We start from the raw sequence: 23,680 nt of genomic DNA on the forward strand, positions 1-23,680 counted from the left end.
AGAGAACTGTGAACTCTAACACATTTCAAATCTGCTACTTTCACTACCGTTACTGTAAATGCCAACTTGTTATTCCTGATTCAAAGCTCCAGTAAGAATATAAGTACTTTCTTTTGTCTTTTCCACATTATTTTACCCTTTTTCACACAACTTTCCTTGCCAAAACTTGTGTGAACAATTAGAAAGAAATCTGATTACTCACATCAGATGTAACTGTACATGTCATCTGAGTAATCTGACAACTCCAGAAATAAGACAATGATCGGATGGTGTGTAAGTAAACGTACAGATGTGGACAAAATTGTTTGTACCCCTCTGGTATGGAAAGAAAAATCAACAATGGTCACTGAAATAATTGAAACTAATGAAAAAAAATAATGAATAAATTCCTGAAAAATAACCAATGAAAATCAGACACAGTTTTTGATGTGTTGTTCAACAGAATTATAAAAAAAAAAAAAAAACTAATGAAACTGGCCTGGACAAATATGATGGTACCCATAGAAAAGATTGTAAGTAATTGGACAATAGGGACATGTTAAACTTAGGTGTGTCTCTCTGCCTTCAAACTTGTCCTCAGTCAGTCTGCTTGTTTAAATGGGGACATGTGTTATTGTGCCGTTGGGAACATGATGGATACAACACTGAACATGGACCAGAGAAAGAGAAGAAGAGAACTGTGTCAGGAGACTAGAAAGACAATAATAGACAAGCAGGTTAAAGATAAAAACAATAAGACCGTCTCCAAGCAGTTTGATGTTCCTATGATTACAGTTGCACATGTTACTCGGAAGTTTAAGGTCCACAGGACTGAAGCCAACCTCCATGGATGTGGACGCAAGAGGAAAACTGATGACAAATTCAAGAGATGGATCATACGAATGGTAACCAAAAAGCCCAGAACAACCTCCAAAGAAATTGAATGTGAACTCAAAGGACAAGGTACATCAGTGTCAGATCGCACCATCCATCACTGTTTGAGCCAAAGTGGACTTCATGTGAGGACACCACTGCTGAGAGCAAATCATAAAAAAGTGAGACTGGAATTTGCCACAATGAATATTGACAAGCCACAAAGCTTCTGGGAGAATGTCCTTTGGACAGATGAGACAAAACTGGAGCTCTTTGGCAAGACACATCAGCTCTATGTTCACAGACGCAAAAATGAAGCACACCAAGAAAAGAACACTGTCCCTACTGTGAAGCATGAAGGAGGCTTGGTTCTGGGGCTGTTTTGTATGGCATCTGGCACAGGGTGTCTTGAATCTGTGCAAAATTCAATGGAATCTCAAAACTGTCAAGATATTTTGGAACGAAATGTGTGGCCTAGTGTCAGAAAGCTTGGTCTCAGTCGCAGGCCACGGGTCTTCCAATATGATAATGACCCAAAACACACAGCTAAAAACACACAAGAATGGCTAAGAACAAAACATTGGACTGTTCTGGTGTGTTCTTCTGTGAGCCCAGATCTAAATTCTGTTGAACATCTGTAAAATGAGCTGAAACATGCTGTGTGGAGAAGGCACCTTTCAAACCTGAGACAAGGTTGTGAAACAAAATATTAAGGGTACCATCATTTTTGTCCAGGCCACTTTCATTATTTTGTTTTTTCTAATGATTCTGTTTAACCACAGATGAAAACCAACATTTGATTTTTGTTGGACAATTTTCAGTAAATTTGTATTTATATTGCTTTTGTCAGTTTCAGAGTTATTTCAGTGACCATTGTTGATTTTTCTTTCATTGCTAGAGGGATACCAACAATTTTATCCATGTCTGTAGATCCCACCCACTAAGGACAGGTGACTGTAGAAGGTCGTTTCCTGTTGGCTCGCTCATCTCTTTGAGCATCGACCACTGAGGAATAAAAGAAATAGATTTGAGACACAGCCCAAAAAGTATATTCAGTGTTTGTACTCATATTAGTAGCCTACTGTTTACTTTAAAACTGAAAATACGGCAAATGGGAATGGGGTGCAAAGTTGGTACATGCCCTTGATAGGTCACGCCTTGTAACTCTTGAACACTATATTTGAGGGTCCCGTGGAGAATTAGCCGTGCTCGGAGGGATTTGGGCTCAGGTGGTGTTTTCAAATGAAACACACTCATCTTTTCTTGTGCGCTGTTTTCCTGCCTTCACAAACACACGCACGCAACCGTGAGCCAGGTGCTAGTGCATGTAATCCATCTTTTCACAGGCGTCTGCGGCCAGGTGTTCTGTCAGCTCCTGTTAGACCAATAAAACCCGTCAAACCACAGCCAAAGTCACTGCTGGAGATGTGTACAGTGGGAGAGACATCACTTTACAGTCTTTATGTTAAAGGTGCATTATGGAACTTTACGCTGGAGCTTCCTTAACGTACTTGTCTCCATGGAGATGTTATTGCTCTGCCTGAAGTGTTTCTCAGTATGACATTTAGCAGGTGGCGGCGATCAGATCTCTGGAGAGGTGACCCTGAGAATACATGTTTTTTTAAGGTACTATATCAGGGCAATAAAAATTGGAACTGGAAATGCCATATTGTAATGATACATTTCTATATTTTAGTTTTGCTTGTACAAATACATTTTATGATTTTATTGACACCTGTCTCTTGCTATTATTGCTGCTTATTTTGATTTTGTTATCACCATTTATTGGAGATGTAACAATAACTGAAATATCTTGATATCGTATAGTCAAAGTTTGTCACAATATATATCGAATTACAAGTCTCTTTGCTTAAATTAAGAGTTATGGTGCAGCAATAGCTAAAAAAAAAAAGACAGAGGGAACAACATAGACCATGATCCTTTGCTCCATTTCAACGTAGACTACAAGAAGAAATAACAATTCTAAGCACTTTTAAGTCTTAGTTCTTTGGATTGAGTCTTGTCAAGGCATTTTAAGAGGAAAAAGTAACATATTTTTTACACAGTTTTGTAAGCCTCCACAAAATATCACAATAAATATTGTACCCTGAGATGTATATTGTGAAAATATCATACAGAGAGATTTGGATATCGTTACATCCCTAATCGTGAGCCTCCCCGTCATATCGTGAGCTTTCCCACGATATCGCAATAAATATTGTACCGTGAGGTTCATACCTTGATGATATCGTATCGTGAGACTTGGATATCGTTACACTCCTACCATTTATATATTTTGCTCTTTGTTATTATATTTTACTATGATGTCTGAGCTTCTGTATCTGAGTAATTTCCCTTGTGGATCAATCAAGTTTGCCTAAGTCTAACTCGATGTCTATGCAACATCTTAGACAAAGCAATAACATCTCTATGGACAGAAAAAAACAGTCAGACTTCCCATCTGAAAAATTGCATAGTGCACCTTTAAATTCACTAACTGGCTTTTGAAATTGTTGTAAAAATACTTGTAGACCTTACTGGCCTTTTGTATTGGATGTATCTGAAGCTTAACAGGCTGTATCCATGGAAACTATCAACATTAGTGCAAAGAGCTGCCCAGTGAGAGACTATTTATAGATATGCAAAAATGTTCAAAAATCTCCCTGCCAATTTCCAAAAAATACATTAATTTCAGTCATGTTCATAGTACGTCTTTGCAATCCTTGTCAAATATAATAAATGTCCATTTTATAGTTGAGAGCACTTTACCTGGATGTCATTCACATTTTAGGCACTTAATTATATTAGCCCTGAGTATACATGGCCAGCTGCTTGCCATGTGGTGTGCAGAAAATTACAACTGGTTTCAACTGGTTTGTGCAAAGGAGCAACTACTGTATACTATAGAGAGCACAAGTATTCAGTCAACAGACAAACTGGATAGGATCTAGATTTTAAGATCCAGGACTTCTGTTTGTGCTGTTTGATAAAATGACAAAGTTACTGTGACATATTGGCTGCAATGACTCACTAAGGTTTAATATTCAATCCAGAGCTTCAGTTTTCTGGAGTGCTGATTGGCTGGAATCCAGTCTATTTTGGTAGTCTCCCTGGAAAGCAGAAAAGTGTGAAGACATATATCCATATTGTCATTTACAGAATCAGAACATACATACTCCAGTGGCTGTGGAATTTTACAGACTTTTTATTCAGATAACATTATTTTAACTTCTGGTTTATGATGAATGTATTTTGCAGGATCAGTGCACATGCTTTTAACACTTTTATATCTTTAGTCTGCAAATGTTTCACTGTTTCAAGTTTCGATTTATCGTTTTCATGTTATGATTGATGTTTTATACTGCCTCTTGGCCATGTCTTCATTGTAAATAAGAAGGTGTTCTCAATTGACTTCCCTGGTAAAACATTGAATAAATAAATAAATAAAATGTCAAATGCATTTTCAAATGCTGAGGGCACCGTTTGTTCTACAACCAAAAATGAAATGTTGATCTCATTTAAATATATTATGTTGCAATTGAAATATTTTATAATCAGTGTCTTATATTATTTTTAATAGATCATCTTCAGCTGTGAACAATTTGCTTTGAATGAACATAATATTAACTGTTAAAGGTGACGTCAGCATAGACTGAGTTAAGGTGATTTTGGTTGTCTAATATAACATATAGACTATTAAGCAATACTGCTGAAGATCTTAATAGAATACTTAAAACACAGCATTTTTTCCATAGTAAGCACAGACCAATAAAGAAAATAGTGTAACTATTATACTAAAACCCACCAGCAGAGGGCCTCAGGTGTGGATTCCCCCATCAACCGCTGCACTGGCGACATAAAGAGGTCAGTGTAAATCCCAAATAATTCCCAACCGAGCTGGCATAATAGCTCGTGTACTATCAGTAAATAGTGTCCCATATGAGTAGATACTTTGAGTCTATCTGGGGATTTGGATTTGGGGAAAGGGAGAAGAGGAGGAAGAGAGAGGAGGAGGAGAGAGAGAGTGTGAGAGGGAGAAATAGCTGAGCAAGCCTGAAGGGGCGCATAATCTCAGGTTACAATCTGAACCAACAGATGTTTCAACTACAACCATGACCTAAATATGAACCGATCCATCCAGGCCCCACTGACCACTCGAATGGTGGCATCCTGCAGAGGTGACAGAGGTATTTACTGTGTTTTCTGTATTATTATAATGCAGCTATGGCCCACTTAAGATATAGTAAAAGTAGGCTATCACACTAAAATGATTGCATGAGTGGGAATGTGAAATTGATTGAAAAGACAATATTGAAAATTTTCATTTTGCAAAATTGAATTACAATTTTGTAAAATCAGGTTTTCTACCAAAATTTGAGCTGAACCTGTCCATGTATATGGGTCTGCCTTAAAGATGCACTATGTAACTTTCTGGTTGGGGGTCCGTCACCTGTTTTTTTCAATGGATATGTCATTCCTTTGCCTGGAATGGTCCACAGTATGGCATTAAACAGCTCTACTTCACATTTATTCAATTACAGGTGGTTTCATAGCTTAAAAATACCTACAAAAACAGGCGTTCTGACTGTGAGCGGGGTTGCCTCTCCACAGATCCGACATGTAACTGGTCTAATATCAAGGTTTAATATCATGCTGTGAAACTTTCCGGACAAATTTGACAGACCCTACACCAGAAAAGTTACACAATGCACCTTTAAAGCAACTAGTAACTGCAAGGAAGAGTTGCAGTAACGCTTTAACATAACATCACTTAGAATAGTTTACTTAACTACTACTAAGTTACTAAGCCTGAATCATTCTTAATAAACCATTTCTTCATTATCAAATAAGATGATAAGATGATTATAAAGTGGTACCAGAGTTTCTTTTCAAATAATTATGTACCTTTTCAAAACTAATAGACAAGTTAAACTATATCAGTTTCAACCTACTTTTCTTATGTCAAGTTCATACAGTTCTTTGCAGACATTTTTAGACCAACCATTTGTAAATGTCAAACATGATAATCCTGCATCTTCTCAGAGCCTGGTTCAGTCGTCTTTTGTTGCTTTGAAATAGCTTCCTCTCAGCAGTATCTATGGAAACTGCCACTCTGAAGTCAATGAAGTTAATTTAAAGAAACGATTTGGTGCGACTCTGTGCCTCTAACCCCTTTACCAACCCATCACCATGTATATTAGACACACACTCGCCGATAGTGACCGAGCTGCTATGGCCAAGAGGACTTTAGGAGCGTGAAATTGTGATGATGTTATAGGGCTGGCTTTTCCCATGATAGACTGTATTCAATGTCCCAGCTCTGAAACACCATTACTTCTCCTGTTCTAATGTTTAATCAGGAGAATGACCTCTTGCTCTATCAGTGGACTGTCATTGACCAAGTCTCAATGGGCCCTCTCCAAATGTATATTAAACCCATTTAAGTTGTCATTATTAGTAAGATGAATACTCCAAAACACTTTCAGAGGAGGAAGAGAAGACTGCATGTCCTCTGTGTGAATAGGGTTGACTCCCAAGTGGTGTTAGATCTTTTTGCATGTTTCTCTTCTTGTCTGGGTTTCCTGCTGTTTGGGTTCCTTTTTATAAAGATTCTTTTTTATGCACAATTGACCCTAGTGAGCTTTAAGCCATGTTTTAATGCCTGAATATGAAAAACATGTGTGGAGTTGTGTTTTGTTTCATTCATGCATGTTTGAGTAGCCCTGTGTTGTTAGTCTGTCTACCAGAGGTGGGGACTTGTCATAGTCATGACTTGGACTTGAGTCAGACTTGAGTCAATATTTTTAGGACTTGAGACTTGACTTGATAAAATGGACTAAGACTTGAGACTGGACGTGGACTTTAGGCCTATGACTTGAGAAGAATTGATGCTTCTCCTAAAAAAAAATGTTTTTAGAAAATACTTTTCTCTTCACAGTTGATAAATGCGGTGATTAATTTTACAGGAACAAACTGGAACATGTCCCTCTCAATTCTCTGTTTGTTACTTTGGATGTAAATGAAGTACTGTGATGGTATCCTTAAATGTACTACAGTAATATACGGTACAATACAGTAAAACAGAGGGACTTACAGAGAACATGATCTTTCATGAAAAAATACCTGTTGTGAAGCACTTTTAAATCTTAATTCTTTCTATTCTGACTGTAATGATTCACAATAAGATCTTGTCAAGACATTTAAAAACAACAAAAATAGCATTTCTAGCAATAAAAACTCATATATAAATATACCATGACCAAGTACAGTTTAGTTTTAAATTCATATGAATTGCATAAATGGAAGCTATATTTGGTGCTCTGGTTTAAATACTTGAAATGACTTGAAGTTCAGAGCAGACGAATTGGACTTGCCTGTCTTTGACTTGGGACTTGACTTGGACTTGAGGTCAAAGACTTAAGACTTACTTGAGACTCTCAAAGCAACGACTTGGTCCCACCTCTGCTGTCTACATCGCCCAAGCTCAAAATGTTTATTCCAGTTTATGATGTCATGAGATGGTACTTCAAGTTATGTGATTTTAGTCATGAGCTAATCCACGACACCCTCATTAATACACAAGCATGGACACTTGAGGCAAGGTGAGTGAAGTGCCTTGATCAGACCTTCTCAAGGTGTTATGACCTTACTCTTAAAATATGTATTCTTAAAAACGAATTAAGAATTAAAGCATTTGACCAGTGTTTATTTGCATTTGTTAAAAAGTTCAGACAAAGCAGTGTCAGTGTTACAGCAAAATAGATCTAAGTGCTGAGTTATGTTTGTTTTATGGCTAGAATCCTGTTCATATTGTGTAACAAAAGTCATTTAGTGTTAGATCTCTATAGAAAATTAAAAAAAAATGTTAATTACATTCCTGCGCTGTGTCTAAAATATTGCTCCCTGTTTCATTTGAGTTAAAACCCTTGGATTGTACTTGCACACATTAGTAGTTTCTAGTTAACTATTAAATTATTGCTTTGTAAAAAACAGATTGTGAGCCTGTTTGGTTCACTACAAAAACATTTCTACATGGTGTACCCAAAGCATAAAAAAGACTTGGCCATCTTCACTCCATTAAAAAGCAATAAATACGAAAAATAAGTTATCTAAACATTTCAAGTATGAACCCTTGGGTATAAACATTACTGGGAGCAACCATCGTGCACTTCTAATGCTGTTGACAGTTATTAAACCGCATCCTTTTACCTCAAGGATACAAAGATGAGCCCAAAAAGCCAGACAATTTTCACTGCACTCTGGAACACTGCTGGTTCTCCAATCGTCACCCTGAGCATGTAACAGCATCAACAAACAACAAAAAGTGAATTTGAAAATGCATGGCTATTTCTCTAGGGTAAAAAAATAAAACGCGTACTGTGCTTTTTGGTCATTTTATCATGTCTTTTAAAGCAGTCATATCAGTTCCTTTTCCCAGAGGCGAGATGTCGTTTAGTAATAGCTTCCAGTCTACGTCTCTCTGCCTCCTCTGCTTTCTTCCTCTCTTCTTTCAACTCTTTGTAGCGCCACTTTGGTATTTGCAAAAAATGTCCTCCTCCATCTTTAGCACTGCTTTTCCGGCGAATCTTTTCAGGTTCATATGTAGTCGGAGGAGCTTTGGAAACTCGTACTTTTGGGATACTAAACCCAGGTCTGACGCTGCTTCTCCTCAGTATCATATGCATAGGCAGTAGGCTGGTTCTTCTAATATCAAGAGGGTTGCTGAAGGTGACCAGGCTGGAGCTGCGTGGTCTCGGGGCCAGAGCTTGGACTTGGAGACTGGCGCGGCGGTCACTGGAGTTTTTGGCGACCAAGGTGACGCAAGAGTTTTCGAAGAGTTTGAGGTGCGTGTCTGTGCGGTCAGGGTTTATAGTCAGGAGCTCTTTGACACGCTGCTGACGGAGGATCTCAGGAACAGCATAGCGACGCTTGCCTACTGCGGGTGGACTGTCCGGACACACCTAGAACATCAAGAGAAAAAAGGTATGCATAAAAAGTCATGTAATACTTAAAAGGCCCATGTTACGCTATTTTCTGATCGATGTTATAATGTTGTTTCACACGTGTTTAATACACAAACTCTGCATCCACTGTGTTTTTAAACTCCATGCACCTTCATTTGGATCAGTTCAGCCCTGGAATTGCCAATGGGGTACGCTGTCCACCCACTTCTCCCGTTGTGAGATATAAAAAAATAACAAATATAAAATAACCTACAACTTAAATATCAAACTAGAGCTATAGGCAATGGTGAAAACAACCTGCACATCTCCAGCACTGTCCTATAGTGACCTGCAACATGAGGGGACCAGGACTGAACCAGGACTAAAATGGGATTAAAACAGGACTAAACCAGGTCTAAACCAGGTCTAAACCAGAACTGAACCACGTCTGAGTGTCAAGATGGGCCTGGAGGTGCAGAGCTTCGCATTCCACGGGCAACCATCGCCCGATCATACTTTGCACACACCCTGCTTCATGGGCTCGGGGTTCTCTCTCTCACTCTCAAGTCCAAGATTAGTCCTGGTTTAGAGCTTGTTTAGTCCTAGTTTAGAGCTAGTTTAGTCCTGGTTTAGTCCTGTTGTAGTCCTGCTTTAGTCCTGGTTTAGTGCTGGATCAATCCTGGTTTAGTCCTCCCGGTTCAGTCCTGGTTAAGTCCTAGTTCATGTGTTGTAGCCTATGATTTATGTTCTGTAGGTGATTATAAATGGTGTTAATGTTAATAGCATTGATGACGTCGCGACTTGCATACCCCCACTTAAAAAAATCCCCACTACACCACTGGTTTTGAGCTTTTGAGATGTAGACAAACTAATAATAAAGGATTACTCAAACGTGTGAATGAAACAAAGCACAACCTTCAGGTGTGTTTATGCTGAAGCACCAACATTAGAATATATCTCAAATCTCACAACAGTAAATAGTTTGAGTGATATAATACCTTTATATACATTTACTTTTTAAAAGCACTTGTGGCATTCAAGAACTCATCTTTCTTCAAGTCTTAAAAGGGCTTGTCTCCATGGAGATGTTAATACTTTTCTGGGAATGTAGCAGTATGGCATTTAACTTATCTATCTCCATGGAGACAAGCAGGTGATATCTCCGGGCTGTTACAGGTCAAATGTGAAGAGGAGATACAACTCACTGAAAGAATGCATGTTTTTCAAGGTCATTTTTATCACTAATAAAAGAATAAATGCATGATAGTTAAGTTTAGTGCTATACTGTGGAATATGCCAGGCAAAACTATAGCATCCTCAGGCAACAAACCTACATAGTGCACCTTTACTTTGCAACCAAAGTCTTACTTTTAATCACAACTGCAACCAAATGTGAAATTACTACTGTGGCTAAACACTCTACTTACTATACTCCTATAATGTTTTGTTTTATTTTAATTTTATTTCCAGTAAGCACAAACCCAATCTTCTGACTCCAATAGTAAAATAATGTACACCAACTAGAGGTAATGCCAGATGTCTTTTCCATAGCAATTATTTCGATTTATTGCCTAACCATTAAGGATTTCTTTATTGTTAAATGGTTGCTTTTGTTTGCATCATCACTGTCCTTTTTTGCTGCTCTAACAAATTATCTTTGTGGGAGCAATGCAATTTTCTGAATCTTAAATCCTGGGGTTTTGAAATCATAGAATTATTCATATCTTTATATTTCATCATAATAGCAGCAATAACACTGTTTTTGAGAGTAAAGGAGGATGGCACAGATTTGCTTTTGTTTGCAATTTGCAGCGTTGGTAATCTAGTGTGACAAACCTGCTTAACAGATAATACCGGTATTAATGATATCTTTTAATTACTGACAGTCAACGAATTTGCTGATTAAACATAGAAGATAGGGTAAATCTAAAATGATCCTAATAATGTTATAATCCCAGAACACATTCTCAATTTACTGCAATCAAATGTAAGCAACAAAAGCCCATAATTACCGGTGAGATCATAAAGATAAACAAAAAGTGATAACATAAACAAACAATCTTGTATTTGGTGTATGTACGTACAGAACGGCAGGCCACGGCGATGAAGGGGCTCCTCATAGCAGTGGTCACAGACACCATGTGATCGATGACGCCCTCGTCGTCAGGGTTGGTGACGTTGGCGATGTTGAACACGTTTCTCACTGTGTCTGAGATCCTCTTCAGACAGCCGCGCGGCTCAAGAGCTTTGGCCACTAGGGGCGCCAGAGGGGGCCACTCCAGACTGGACAACAAGGTACAGTATAATGGTGATACGATTGACACGTGTTTGAATCAAGAAGCTACTTGTTCAACCTTGACGCATGAATTAAGGCAACGGTGACTCAAATGATTGGTCGGTATTTGATCCTGACTCTGACAAATGCATATTGTTGTTGTATCTTTGGGCAAGACACTACACCTACTTTGTTTGTATCTGTTCTCCAGGCCCAGGGCAAAGGTGTCTACAGTAGTGTTAAGAGACTTTGAGAGTCCAAAAGCAATATATTAATAGTATTACTGATATCTAAGGAAGCTATTCTTTACTGGCAGTAAGATTAGCCTGCTATCTTGTCTAAAAGCCTGTTAGCCAAACAGTCACAATCTATTTTAAGCTGTAATATAGAAACTGCCCCAGGAGAAAATCCATCAATACACAGGGACAACAACAGAAGTATATATTTTTTAAGTTGAGGTATAAACTTACTTCTAAAACTCTTTCTATCACAGCCGTACCAGACCTAACTGCAATAATCTGGTGTATCAGAGAGTTTGCTAAGAAAAAAGTTCAAAGTTCACCTGTACGTGTCTTTGAACTGCAGTGGACAGGATCTCTCCATCAGCCGTGTCATCACCCAGGCCGTCTCATATCGACCAGTGAATAGAGCCCACTCCCGCGCAGTCAGGTTTCGCCCAAAGTCTTTAGCATCCACTGAAGCTCCTGTGCGGTAAGAATTGGTAAGAACTGACCAAAATACACAATCAGAGTTTTCTTTTTTTCTTTTAGTTTTGTTTCTATAGTGTCTGTTTACCTGCCAACATGAGAGCGCGCACACAGTCCACCCTGCCCTGCATAGCTGCTTTCATGAGCGCAGTGAAGCCATGGCAGTTCCTCCTCTCGATGTCCAGACCACAGTAGTAATTCAGTAGGTAATTTGTGATAGTTATGTGACCTGAAACACACAGAAATTTACTGGTTTACTAACATAAATTTGCATGTTACCTTATTCATTTGATGTTATATTTTCTATTGTAAAAAATATATGTTTCTATTAAGGTCTCCTGTGTTTGGGAGTGAGTGAGTGTATCTTACCTGCCTGAGCTGCAGTGATGAGAGCAGTGTTGCCTTCACTGTCCTGCCAGTTTGGGTCGAGATATGGACACTGGGACAAAGCAATCACCACGTCCACAAAGCCCTGATAACAGGCCACCAGCAGCCCGATCTGTGCGCCGACAGAGTGAAGAAAAGAAAGAAAATACAATTACTCAAATGCACTGAAAAAAATAAGTTGAAAGATTTACTAGAAAAAAATCCTCATAACAATTTGCACTAATACTTTTCAAGTAAATTTTTCTGCTGTAATATCAGGTATCAACTGTTACATTTTTTTTTTAGTTAGAAGTCATATTCATCTAAATTAATTAAGTAAATTATATAAAATATTGTCATAATTAATTGCATCGCTGTGATGAAATAATTAAGTAAATATTGTTTGTCTAATATTTACTGATGTATAATAAACAGTACATTTTTATACAGTGCTTTTCCATCAAGGCACACAAATCGATTTACAACAAGGAACCACTCACCCATTCACTCACACACTCACACACCAGTGTACAGAGACACTGGGGGCGAGGTGGGTTAAGTGTCTTGCCCAAGGACACAACAACTGCATTCATCTGTGTGAGCTGGAATTACGCCAACCAACATGTGGGTCAATGGATTTGACCGCTCTCCCAATTATGTTTTTTCTTTTTTAATGTCGAGAGCCAACCGCCAACCTTCAGTGGACAAACTCTATTACCGGAGCCGGCGAGTGCTGGCACTTATCTAGAAGGACTCTGGTATTACTTAGTATTTCTGGGTTTGCGTAGTGACTGTAAATTAAAATACATTTTGTCCATTGCTATTAAATAAGTTGTAGTTCTCACAGAATTATGTTATTTTAATGTAAAAGTTACCCCAGTTGATTTAATAAATTTTACTACCACCAGATTTTTTTTTTCAGTGTGGCTCTATTATTCACAACTAAAATATTATATAAAATATTATAGGCAACCTGCACTGAGACATAGAGACTTGTTTAAAGGAGCACTAGCTTTTTCTGTTGGGGCTATGCCTTAATAGAAATGTTACTGCTTCAACTGGAATGTCCCACAGTATGGCATTAAACATATCTAGCTTGCATTTTTTCAATTACTTGCATTTTAAAATACCTTGAAGAACATGCCTTTTTTTAGTGTGAGCAATCTTGCCTCTCCATTGATCCGACCTGTAACTTGTGTGTTGGCAGTGCTTGTTTACATGGAGATGCACAAGTTTACTGCCATGCACTGAAACATTCCAGAGCAGGAAATTAGATTTGCATGGAGACAAGCTGGCAGACGCCTCCCCAGAAAATTTACATAGCACATTTAAGGTTGTAATTCACTAGTGAGTACTTTACAAAAAAAGCCCATGAGAAATAAACTGGAAGGCTCATATATACTTCTACTGTAAACACTGATTGAGACAAAACAATAAATACCTGAAAATGTTGTACCAAAAATATTAAATGGGCACTATGTAACTTTTTGGTAGAGAGACCATCACCTGCTTGTTTCTATGGATATGACATTGCTCTGCTTGGAATGTTCCACAGTATAACTTTAAGCAATACTTTATGTTTATTCAATCACAGGTGGTTTTATAGTTCAAAAATACTTAGAAAAACTGGAGACCTTAAATTACAGGTGATGTTACAACTCAAAAATGCCTTGAAAAACAGTGAGCGGGGCTGCCTCTCCACAGATCCGACCTGTAACTTGGTCTGGTTTGATCTCCGTGAAGATAGAAAGGTTTAATACCATATTGTGAAAGAAAGCAATAACATCTTGGAGAAAATTACTTGATGAACCCTTCACCAGAAAAGCACAACTCGATTTTTCACAGCTTTCGCACAGTTTTCACTTTTGCGTATTACTTTTAAAAATTAATACAGAATAAATATTTGCAGTAGAGCTACCCTTTGGTCCCATGGGAGAGGACAACTAAGTAACTAAATAAGAATGTCCCTGAATAAATATGTTTTTTGCTGTTCTCAGACAAAACAAATCTTCTACACGTACATCCCCCTGTCTGCTGCATGTGTCTGTCCTGTGGGACACTGTGTCCTCAGATGGGACAGGTACTCTTTCATGTCTGAGGGAACGCTGGGTAAATGCTCTGGAAAACTGCTGTAAAAGTCAAGCATTTTCCGGAAGGTGAGATCCGTGGTGGCCAAGACAAACACTCTCACCACGGGGAAGAAGCAAAAGTTCCAACACAGAAACTAAATACACTCCTAAAATATAAAATATGCTACATAAATATTGTCGTTAGCAGTTGATACAGAGTTTGTTAGTGCAGCATGGGGATAAGGATGCAGTGTTTTTACAAGCTCTAAATAATTAAATGGCAGCCTTGTTGTAGCTCCTGCTGCGATTTCTTAATTAAAGCCAAGTGCTGGAAAAGTCAAGTGAGTCAATATACGAGTAGACAGCTCAGTACAAGCGTCAATACAGAATAATATTATGGAACAATTTAAGTTTAGCAGCCCAAGGATTCAGTTATGCTATAAATATGTTGTATTTTATGGCATAATATAATTTTTTTATATTGATTTATTGATTTGTTGTTATTGCTTTTAATTTGACAAACTGAACGACATAGAAATCTCCACAGTATTGACAATTACCAGAGTAAATGTTGCATATTTCTACAGTACACGCACCATTTGTACCATAAATATTGTCAGTGTATTGTATGACATGACTTCCTTTTGCAATATGAATTTTAGTGACAATTTTCTCCAACTTCTTGCAAAATTGAATATATGGAATTCATATCAGCCCACACAAAGCCAAAGTTACACCATTCCCAGAAGCCCTTGCAGCTCGGCAGACCAGTGCTGCCTGCCTGTGAGATGAATGGAGCAGAACAAGTCCGTCAGACCAAACATGGAGGATAGTTCCTATATAACTCCAAGTGTATAGACCAGTACAGACAAAGACAGCACAAATTGACTGTCTGTCCGACCCACATTCACATACACAGTGTACATTCTCATATATTGTACATTCCAAGCATGGCTCAGACGAGTTATGATTGCCTGGAGCTTGTCTGGTGCAATTTTAGAAAATGTTAGTCTATATTTTGACTTCTTGTTTTATGCTTTGTTTATAGTAAATAATAGGGATGCAACAATAATCGAAACATCATGATATTGTATTACCAAAAGCTACCTCAATAATATTATAGACCATCACAATATACTGAATCTCAAGTTTCTTTGTAACAGCTAAAAGAAACAGAGGGAACTACATATACATTTAATTATTAAGCACCTTTAAATGTTAACTTTTTGGTTTATAATTGAATCAAAGGCTTGTCAAGGCATTTTTAAAGGAAAAAGTAGAATATTCACAGTTTTGTTAGCCTCCCTCTACAAAATATTGCAATAAATATCATACCTTGAAATTTTATCGAGAAATTTGGATATCATTAGCCAGGTTGGCACCACCTAGTCCCTCCGCTTAATTTCATGTCTCTCCAGCGACTAGGTCAGGAATACACAACAATACAGAACACACTAGACAATTTGCAAAAACCCTGGAAATGCGAGTTCGGGCAGCGGCCAATCAGTGAAGAGCCATACATTCTGTGTTGGCAACTATTCTCAAGATTGAGGATTTAAAGCCGGAACAAAGAGAATGTTTGGTGAAAGACGTTATTGCCCTTCTTCCTACGGGATCTGGGAAAAGCTTAGTATAGCATTACATACATCACATAGTAGCAACTGGTTAAAAAAAAAAGTACCCGCCTACCATTGAGCGAACAAATTCGAATGCTTCGAGGTCAGACGGTTTCTGCGAAGTGAAACTGGCTAATGAATCAGGCTAGGATATCGTTACATCCCTAGTAAATAAAGGAGCAAAAATTATTAAAAAAAAAAAAAAAAAAGATAGTACTGAATTAAAACTATCCTGAGATGTTATTACAGCTTCTGTAACTAATAACATGGTGACATAGTACTATAACGTAACATACAGGGACTTGAAGATGAAGAGTCACAAATCTCCCCAAATCACAGGCTACTTGGAGCAGAAGATTTGACCCTCTCCACGAGCTCCTCTGTGGGCAAAAGAATCAAAATAACCACAGCTCAACAAGTCCACCGTAATCAGGGGCCTCTTCAGAACCACAAGTGTTTGTGTGGTAACGACTGGGACCAACCTTTGAGGAGAAGCAAAAGCACCAGCACAAATCCAACTCCAATTTTAGATCACAAATATAAGTCAAGTTTTTTGTTTGTTTTTCCCGTGTTCCAACTTGATTGAGATGTGCTGTTTCTTTTTCTTTTTTTAATCATTATTATTATTATTAAGGGCGCACTATTGATACTGAGTAGCTGATGTCATGAATGTTCCCTGGAGGTGTGATGTTAACTGTAGGCTCTGCTCTGTCTGAGGCTTTATTAGACTTTAATCTGTGCTTTATTTGAACACAATCTGACCATAAAGAACTGACTTAGCTGGAACTACATTAGGTAAGCTGATTTGTGCTGTTAAACAAGTCCCTCGCACATAAAATTACAGTCACAGGCTAGCTAGCATTCGCCAACAGTTTTTCAGTTCATCACTTTCACCTTTTTAAATTGAAAAACACCTAAATAGGATCATGAACACTCGTAGTGACCACAGGCTCCTGAAAATGTGTTGTTAAATCCATTTTGTGATCTTAAATTTGGTAACACTTCAGTTTAGGGGCCGCATATTAATAGCTAACTAAGTGGTAACTGGTTTGCTAATTAGCTGTTACTTAGCCTTTATTTGGTATTAATCAAAAACGTATTAATTAAAATTTCAGTGTACGCACAAACATCTATTGTAATCCCCACTACTTTAATGGGAAGAAAATATTTAAAGAGTTAGTACTCACAAAATGCGGCCTTAAACAAAAATGCATTGAAAGTACTTTATAAATACTAACTAAGATATAATTAAGCACGTATTATGCATTTTACTATTAACTAACTATTAATATGTGGTCCCTAATCTGAAGTGTTACCTTAAACTTTTTTGAGAGTTTGCTAATGTGTGCATTGTGTCACCATGTTAACTGCTGAACATTCCACCATAGTCATACAGGTAAAACACCCCCAGTACGTTGTCACAGCAAGGTATCAATAGAACATTTCTGGTGGATGGTTCTCCATAGTTTTCCTCCATGGTGATGTTATTGCTTTACCGGAAATGTTCCGAAGTATAGGATTAAACAAACTATCTTGCATCTAAAAAAGAAAACAAACAAACAAACAAAAAACTGTGTGAATGGGTCACTAAATAGGTGGTATTTGGATCATTATTCACAATAAGCATCTTTTAGACAGAATAATATTCACTGTATTATATTAATGTCTAACCCTCTGGCAATGGCAACATGGCTTTATTATGACTCTGAAGATTAACTTGGATTTATGCATGAACTCATCTTGAACTCTTCAAGTGACAAGTGCAATTTGACAGTAATGTAGTTTTACCAAAATATTTCTTATATATAAATGCATTTCTTTATGAAAATGTGCATGTGTGTCTTGCCATCTTCTCACTTCACATTACCTCTATATATGGCTTTGATTTATGAATGAACTTTTAAAAGTCCTATATTATGCAAAATTGGCTCTTGTGATGATATTGTTACCTCATCAAAATCATGAGTTGTCTTGCATTTGCACATGTTTGAGTAATTTTTTATTATTAATCTGTTAACATCTCCACAGCTCAAAATGTTCTGTTCCACCTTGTGATCTCATGAAGCGGTAGTTTTCAAGTTAACAGCTCCTTTTACCTTTTGTTCAGCAGATATTACCAACACCAGAGCTGAAATTATTCAAATGATTCTAGTGAAGGTGCATAAAGTTTAAAAACACTGCAGAGCTTTTCTTGTATTACCACATGACATCACAAGGTTTTTAGTTAGACAGAATCCTGCTCAAATATGCAGGACTGTGTGTTTTAAACATGTGTAAATGAAACAAAACACAACTTTCGGTATGTTTCTGAGGAGAAATCAACTCTATAACAGATCACAAAATAGAGTAATATGGGCTCTTTAAACTTGATCTACTGCACATGAAAGACATTTAGTGTTTATTATGTTGGGAGTAATATTGACTGACAATTGTTGTATATTATAATCTCATAATAGTTTGACAATATTGCTGTTACAGAAGGTTTACAGGCCTTTCCTATTGATTTTATATTGCACTGCCAGTATATTCACATGACATAATAAACAGACATCCACTCACTCGCACACATTACATGTAATCTGGAGTCCATCCACACCCAAGAATAGAAAGGCTTATGGTCACAGATTAGTAACTGTGTAGCTTTAGTTAATGTGGGAGAGCTACATATAATTAGGCCCATGCCTTTGGTCTATGAAGTTCTTTAAGAAGCACAATAGACTACATTGATTAACCTAAATGCATTGTGTAAGTTTGTTTCTTGAAGCACAGACAGAAAACAGATTTAAAGGTATTGTCTTGTCAGCAGGCCTTTATCGTCAGGGGGTTCTGAGACAATGCTATTAGCCGACAGGGCCATAAGGCTTTGTGTAAGTTGGTTTAAGAGGTTGGTATTAACAAACTTAACCCAGAGAACAAAGACCTCTGGGAGACTATTGTTGCAGTTGTATGTGGACTAAAGTACTGTAAAGGTATAGTATAAGTAATGTATAGTAAAAGTATATAACCTTTTAATGGTGGGGAGCACTTTCCCCTTTTTCAGATAATTTTAAACTAAATAATGGACATTTCTGTTGATTTTAAAGGACAGAACAAATTATTTAACTATTATTATTTAGAATACTTTTGTCAGCAAGCAAACTCTATGTGCCTTACAATATTATATATCAATGTCTAACCCTGGTCTGTGTTTGCAACATTTTTATTTACACATTTATTTACACATACAACATATTTAACCTTTTCAATACTTTTTTCTTTGTTAACTTCACATTTATTGCTTCTATACTTTTCCTTTTGTTGTATAACATTACTGCAATTATACTTCAATCAGGGGAGGTTACATGGCTATTTAAATTATATGTCAACTGGAAAAAATGCTATGAAAATAAAGCAACCACAATACATAAGCATAACAAACGCTGTCATCACCTCTGATAATGTTTGTACTACATTATCTACAGCAGTTCAAATCTCTCACACTTTCTCTCACTTTCTCTCTCTATCTCTCGTTCATGGTCTGCCTAGGCCCATGTTGCTGTCAATAGCCTCCCTGTTTAGTCTCCACAGTCACATGGCTGTATCAAATCAGATGTGTATGACTGTCGCTTTGATTTTTCCACTCGTGTGTGTGTTGGCTGCAGCGTCATCTCCACCGTCCTCTCTGCATTCTGTTAGGCCAAATGTAAAGCATGAAGCTCCAGCTTTGCCCAAGGCCTGTTATCGCTATTGGACTGTTTGACTGTGTGACACTGGTATAGGGATAATGTTGTGTGTGTGATTTTTTTTTTTTTTTTGGCAGCCATGATTTACTGCACTAGAGATGTCCTGCTGTGTCACCCAAACTAACCTCCAGTTCATAAAATGCACAGTGAAGAGCGAGAGAGAGAGGGGGCAGTGGGGTAGTAACAGTACAGTGCCCTAATTGGAGTTGATTGGATTTTGTTGTTGTGTTTGCTCAAGCCAGAGCACATCACCTGAGTGTCACAGCTAACTTATGTTAATGTATTTACAAAGTCATGCTTTTATGTTTTGTAATATGTAAGACGCTGTCCTTTACCAAGTCAGTCTTTAATAAATCTAATCTAAAATCATATGACTCAATACAATTTTTTCTGGCAAAAACAATAGTAGTCTACATTCTAAAAATACTGTTTTATAGTTATTCATTGTGTAGGATAAAGCATTAGCCCATACAATGAAGAGATGAATTTGTAACAATCTGGTTGACTGTATTAGTAATAGTATTACTATCAGCGTCACTATTTTTGAACTTAACTCAACGTAACTTAACCTTTAAAGGGATAGTCTGGAATTTAGGACATGGAACCTTCATTTCCTAGTTTGCCAGAGTGTTTTTAAATATTCCATCCGGTCCTTGTATTTGCAGAGGTCACTAGCATTAGGCTAGTGCATGTCAATGGCCATAGTTAGCCTGCCACTAAAACCGATCTTACTCACTCCACAAAGCACCAGACTGTCAATGTGAATGTCTATGTCAACAGAATAATTTAAAAGGTAAACCAACCAGCGAGTTGCACTTCCTGATACAAAGCTTGGCAGCAGTGGACTGATATCACCTAGCACCTATTTTACCGGCAAAGTAAAATTCTGCTGCTGCTGAGAAAATAGTCCCTCAACATGCGATGCAAGGTTAGTTTTATTTCAAACAATATTCTATCAACACAGACATTCACATTGATAGTCTGGCATTATAATAGATTTGCTTCGGGTGTTTTGTGGAGTGGGTAAGACTGTTCTAGGAGCAGGCAAACTGTGGCCATTGGCATGCACTAGCCTAGCAGCAGTGACCTCTGCAAATAAAGTGTCTCCACACATCTTCAACACTCTGGCTAGCTAGGAAATGAAGCCCTATGTCCAAAATTCTGGGCTGTCCCTTTAAAACTTGAACCCCAATCTGGTATTTTCTTGAAATACAGTCCATAAGAGGCTTGGGTTGTTTGAAATGTCCACCCCTGTATGTGGAGCTTGAGGTTGACTTAAACCATTGCACATGTAGATTCGTATGAGCATGTGTTCCCACTAAATGACCCATGTTCTCTGTGATGTTCCCTTGTTATGTTCAACCCTGGGGTCACACAGCACAATGAAACCACATGAAGACTTCCTTGTTGCACAGTTAATGGACTACATGCATGTGGCAAATGATGACCTTTGACCTGTCCCTGGCATGCGACTCTATGGGGTGTGTGTGTGTGTTTCTGTCCCCAAATTGAATAATGAACAAATCTCTGCCATGTCAATGATGTCACTGCACTGTTACTTCCTATGACCTCATCACCGATTACACACTGTACATCAGAGAGAGGGAGTGGTGAGAGGCAGGCCACTGTGGTGTGCAAGTTTAAAAATGAACCTCGGCTGTACTCTGAAGAAAAAAATAATAAATGTAGTCCAAAAAAATGATAAGACATCACTTTATGAATTGAAACCTGCTGTGCTTATAATAACAATTTACTTTTCAGTTGCCATTGCCCCATTGCCAAGGATATACGCATTGGGCTAAGCAGGGTTGGTTCTGGTTAGTACTTGGTGGTGGTCGAAGAGGCCAGTGGGGAAGACTGGAAGCCTTTTCTTACATCAGTCTATCACCAGTCTACCTGAGTATGGAGTGAATAAATAATGTACCAAATTATTATGTGACAGACAAGTGCTAACATCTTATAATAAAAGCAAGAACTGACATGGCTGCACTATTTTGGCAGGGAAGAACTGGTAAAGGTATGTAATTACAGAGTTGTAAATCTGCCTGTAACTTTATCAGCATTAAATCTCTGCAAATCAAGTGATGAGAACAAAAAGTTAGCAATATTTCATGTTTCTTCTTGACGCGTGGACAGGATAATCTCATTAGTATTGTCTGCCTGTGCAAACACAAGACCATCCACGTAAAAGAAGTAACAAAATGCACGCTTTTTTTTTTATAGTCACATAAATGCACCTTTATGAGCCCCACGCCCTACCACACAGGAATGTCCCACTCTGACAGGGTTCACTGTTCAGTGTTTGGTGCTCAAGGCTGTTCACTCTTTGAGGCCAATCTTGAGTAAAACGTTGGTCTAAGGTAAGGCTAGATTAAAGGGCGCCTGTTACGCTCTTTTCTGATCTGTTACAATGTTGTTTCCTCAGCAAAAAACATACCTGGGGTTGTGTTTTGTTTCATTCACACATGTTTAAGACAGAAATCCTGCCTATTTAATCTTCTCTCAAATGGAAAACACTCTGTTCCACCGTGTGATGTCATGTGGTAATACAGGAAATGCTCCACTGTGTTTTTAAACTCCATACACCTTCACTAGAATCATTTGGACCAATTCAGCCTATCTCTACTGAACTAAAAGTAAAAGGTAGCCTGAAAAGCACCATTACATGACATCACAAGGAAATCTGGAGATGCAGACAGACTAATAATGCTGGATTAATTAAATTTGTGAATGAAACAAAACACAACTCCACCTATGTTTTTGACGAGGAAACAGCTTCATAACACACGCACAAGAGGTATTTTGTGTGGTATGAGACCCTTAAAAATGGTGTGCCAGTGTTTTTTCAATGAAGCATATCCAGCAACAGACCAGATAGCTTTCTTGCTTATACTAGGCCTCAGAATAGGAAGTAAGCCCCTGCAGTTAGAGCACGTGCCTAATTATCTCTATACCAGACGCACAGAAGCTCCTTAGGTGAATTGCATTAAGTGACAGAGAGCTTGAACCACTGTCTGGGTGTGCTGACTGGAACTGCTCTGAACGAATAAGAAATAATACATGAAACATCTTGTGAACAACTTTATCCGCTGTTGGTTATGTTTGTAATAAGAATGGCTTGTCCAAACTCTCATGTAATCCTATCCACGTGCGCTTACTTGTGATTTACTGTTCTTACCCTATTGTTCCTGTCAGTGGCCTTGACCTCCTCCTCTTTGACCCCGTGCCGTATCATTATGCGCACGATGGCCGCGTTGTTGGTGCAGCACGCCTGGAAGAACGACAGCGGCTCGGGGCTCTCCGGTGACGGCGTGCGCTCCGAGTCCGCGAACAGGTCATCTGGCGGGTAAAAGGAGTCATCCGAGGCGATGCTCCTACAGTCATCCAAGTCCTCAAAGTCCACCTCCTCAAAGTCTTCATCGTCGTCATCCTCCTCCTCGCAAGAGCCCAGATAGTCCTCATCGTTGGATAATGACTCCTCTGTGATTGTTGGGTGAATCTGAGTGACTTTACCCGGCACTTTTAGAAGATGGGGCTGATGCTGTGACTGATGCTTGAGCCGGACCGAGGGGATGCCTCCTCCATCCCTGTCGTCCGTGATCAGCACCATCTAACCCCCCAGACTTGGGCACTGTCCCCGGGGTACAGTGCAGCCGGGCGCGCAGCTCGTGGGCATGGGAAAGCAGAGCTGGCAAATGTCCGTTGGAAAGTGCGTAATTTCACATGGAAAGTCCAAAATAAGTCTGCTGGTCACTGCTTTTTAGTTTGTGGATGGTCTCTTATCGCGTCCTGTTGCTTACGCGTATCCATCTGTCATTTACGCACTTGAGTTGACGTTAACTTGTCCAACAGAGCGACGAACACAAATTGTAGGCTATATTCCACTCCTTCGTAATAAACACGACTCTGCAGAGATCCGAAAGCCAAAGCATATGCATCAAATTTAAAAACTGCACGCGCCTGAAGTGGAGTTATACCATTAAGCCGAGTAAAAGTGCTGCGTACACAAGCGTCCCATGTAGGGCGGAGAGACAGCACTGTGTTAACCTGTAGTCTCCTAATCCGATTAGGTCGGACTGGGACCTCTCTCTCTCCCTCTCTCTCCCTCTCTGTCCATAGGCTACTGATGT

At 38.5% G+C, this 23,680-nt stretch overlaps 1 protein-coding gene across 1 annotated transcript; it reads right to left on the reverse strand.

Annotated features, from left to right (window-relative positions):
* Nucleotides 1-7,556: 7,556 nt before the first annotated feature.
* On the reverse strand, nt 7,557-23,160 carry ankrd33ba (ankyrin repeat domain 33ba). The gene is made up of 6 exons (XM_020925526.2): nt 22,729-23,160; nt 12,147-12,276; nt 11,866-12,006; nt 11,633-11,774; nt 10,880-11,078; nt 7,557-8,813 (listed from the first exon to the last, which is right to left on the reverse strand). Exons 1-6 carry the CDS (start codon nt 23,158-23,160, stop codon nt 8,274-8,276), a joined length of 1,584 nt encoding a protein of 527 aa, XP_020781185.1. The 3' UTR covers nt 7,557-8,273.
* Between the last annotated feature and the right edge of the window lie 520 nt (nt 23,161-23,680).

This window comes from Boleophthalmus pectinirostris, unplaced genomic scaffold, assembly GCF_026225935.1.
Source record: "Boleophthalmus pectinirostris isolate CB_2022bp ecotype Guang Dong unplaced genomic scaffold, ASM2622593v1 HiC_scaffold_15, whole genome shotgun sequence".
NCBI lineage: Eukaryota > Metazoa > Chordata > Actinopteri > Gobiiformes > Gobiidae > Boleophthalmus > Boleophthalmus pectinirostris.

Excerpts from the sequence above, each read along its gene's own strand:
- ankrd33ba (XM_020925526.2), bottom strand. The coding sequence starts at position 23,160 with ATGGTGCTGATCACGGACGACAGGGATGGAGGAGGCATCCCCTCGGTC. Across the intron at positions 12,277-22,728 it reads CCACTGACAGGAACAATAGG|ATCGGGCTGCTGGTGGCCTG; the intron begins GTAAGAACAGTA and ends GTCGGCGCACAG. Across the intron at positions 12,007-12,146 it reads CATCACTGCAGCTCAGGCAG|GTCACATAACTATCACAAAT; the intron begins GTAAGATACACT and ends TGTGTGTTTCAG.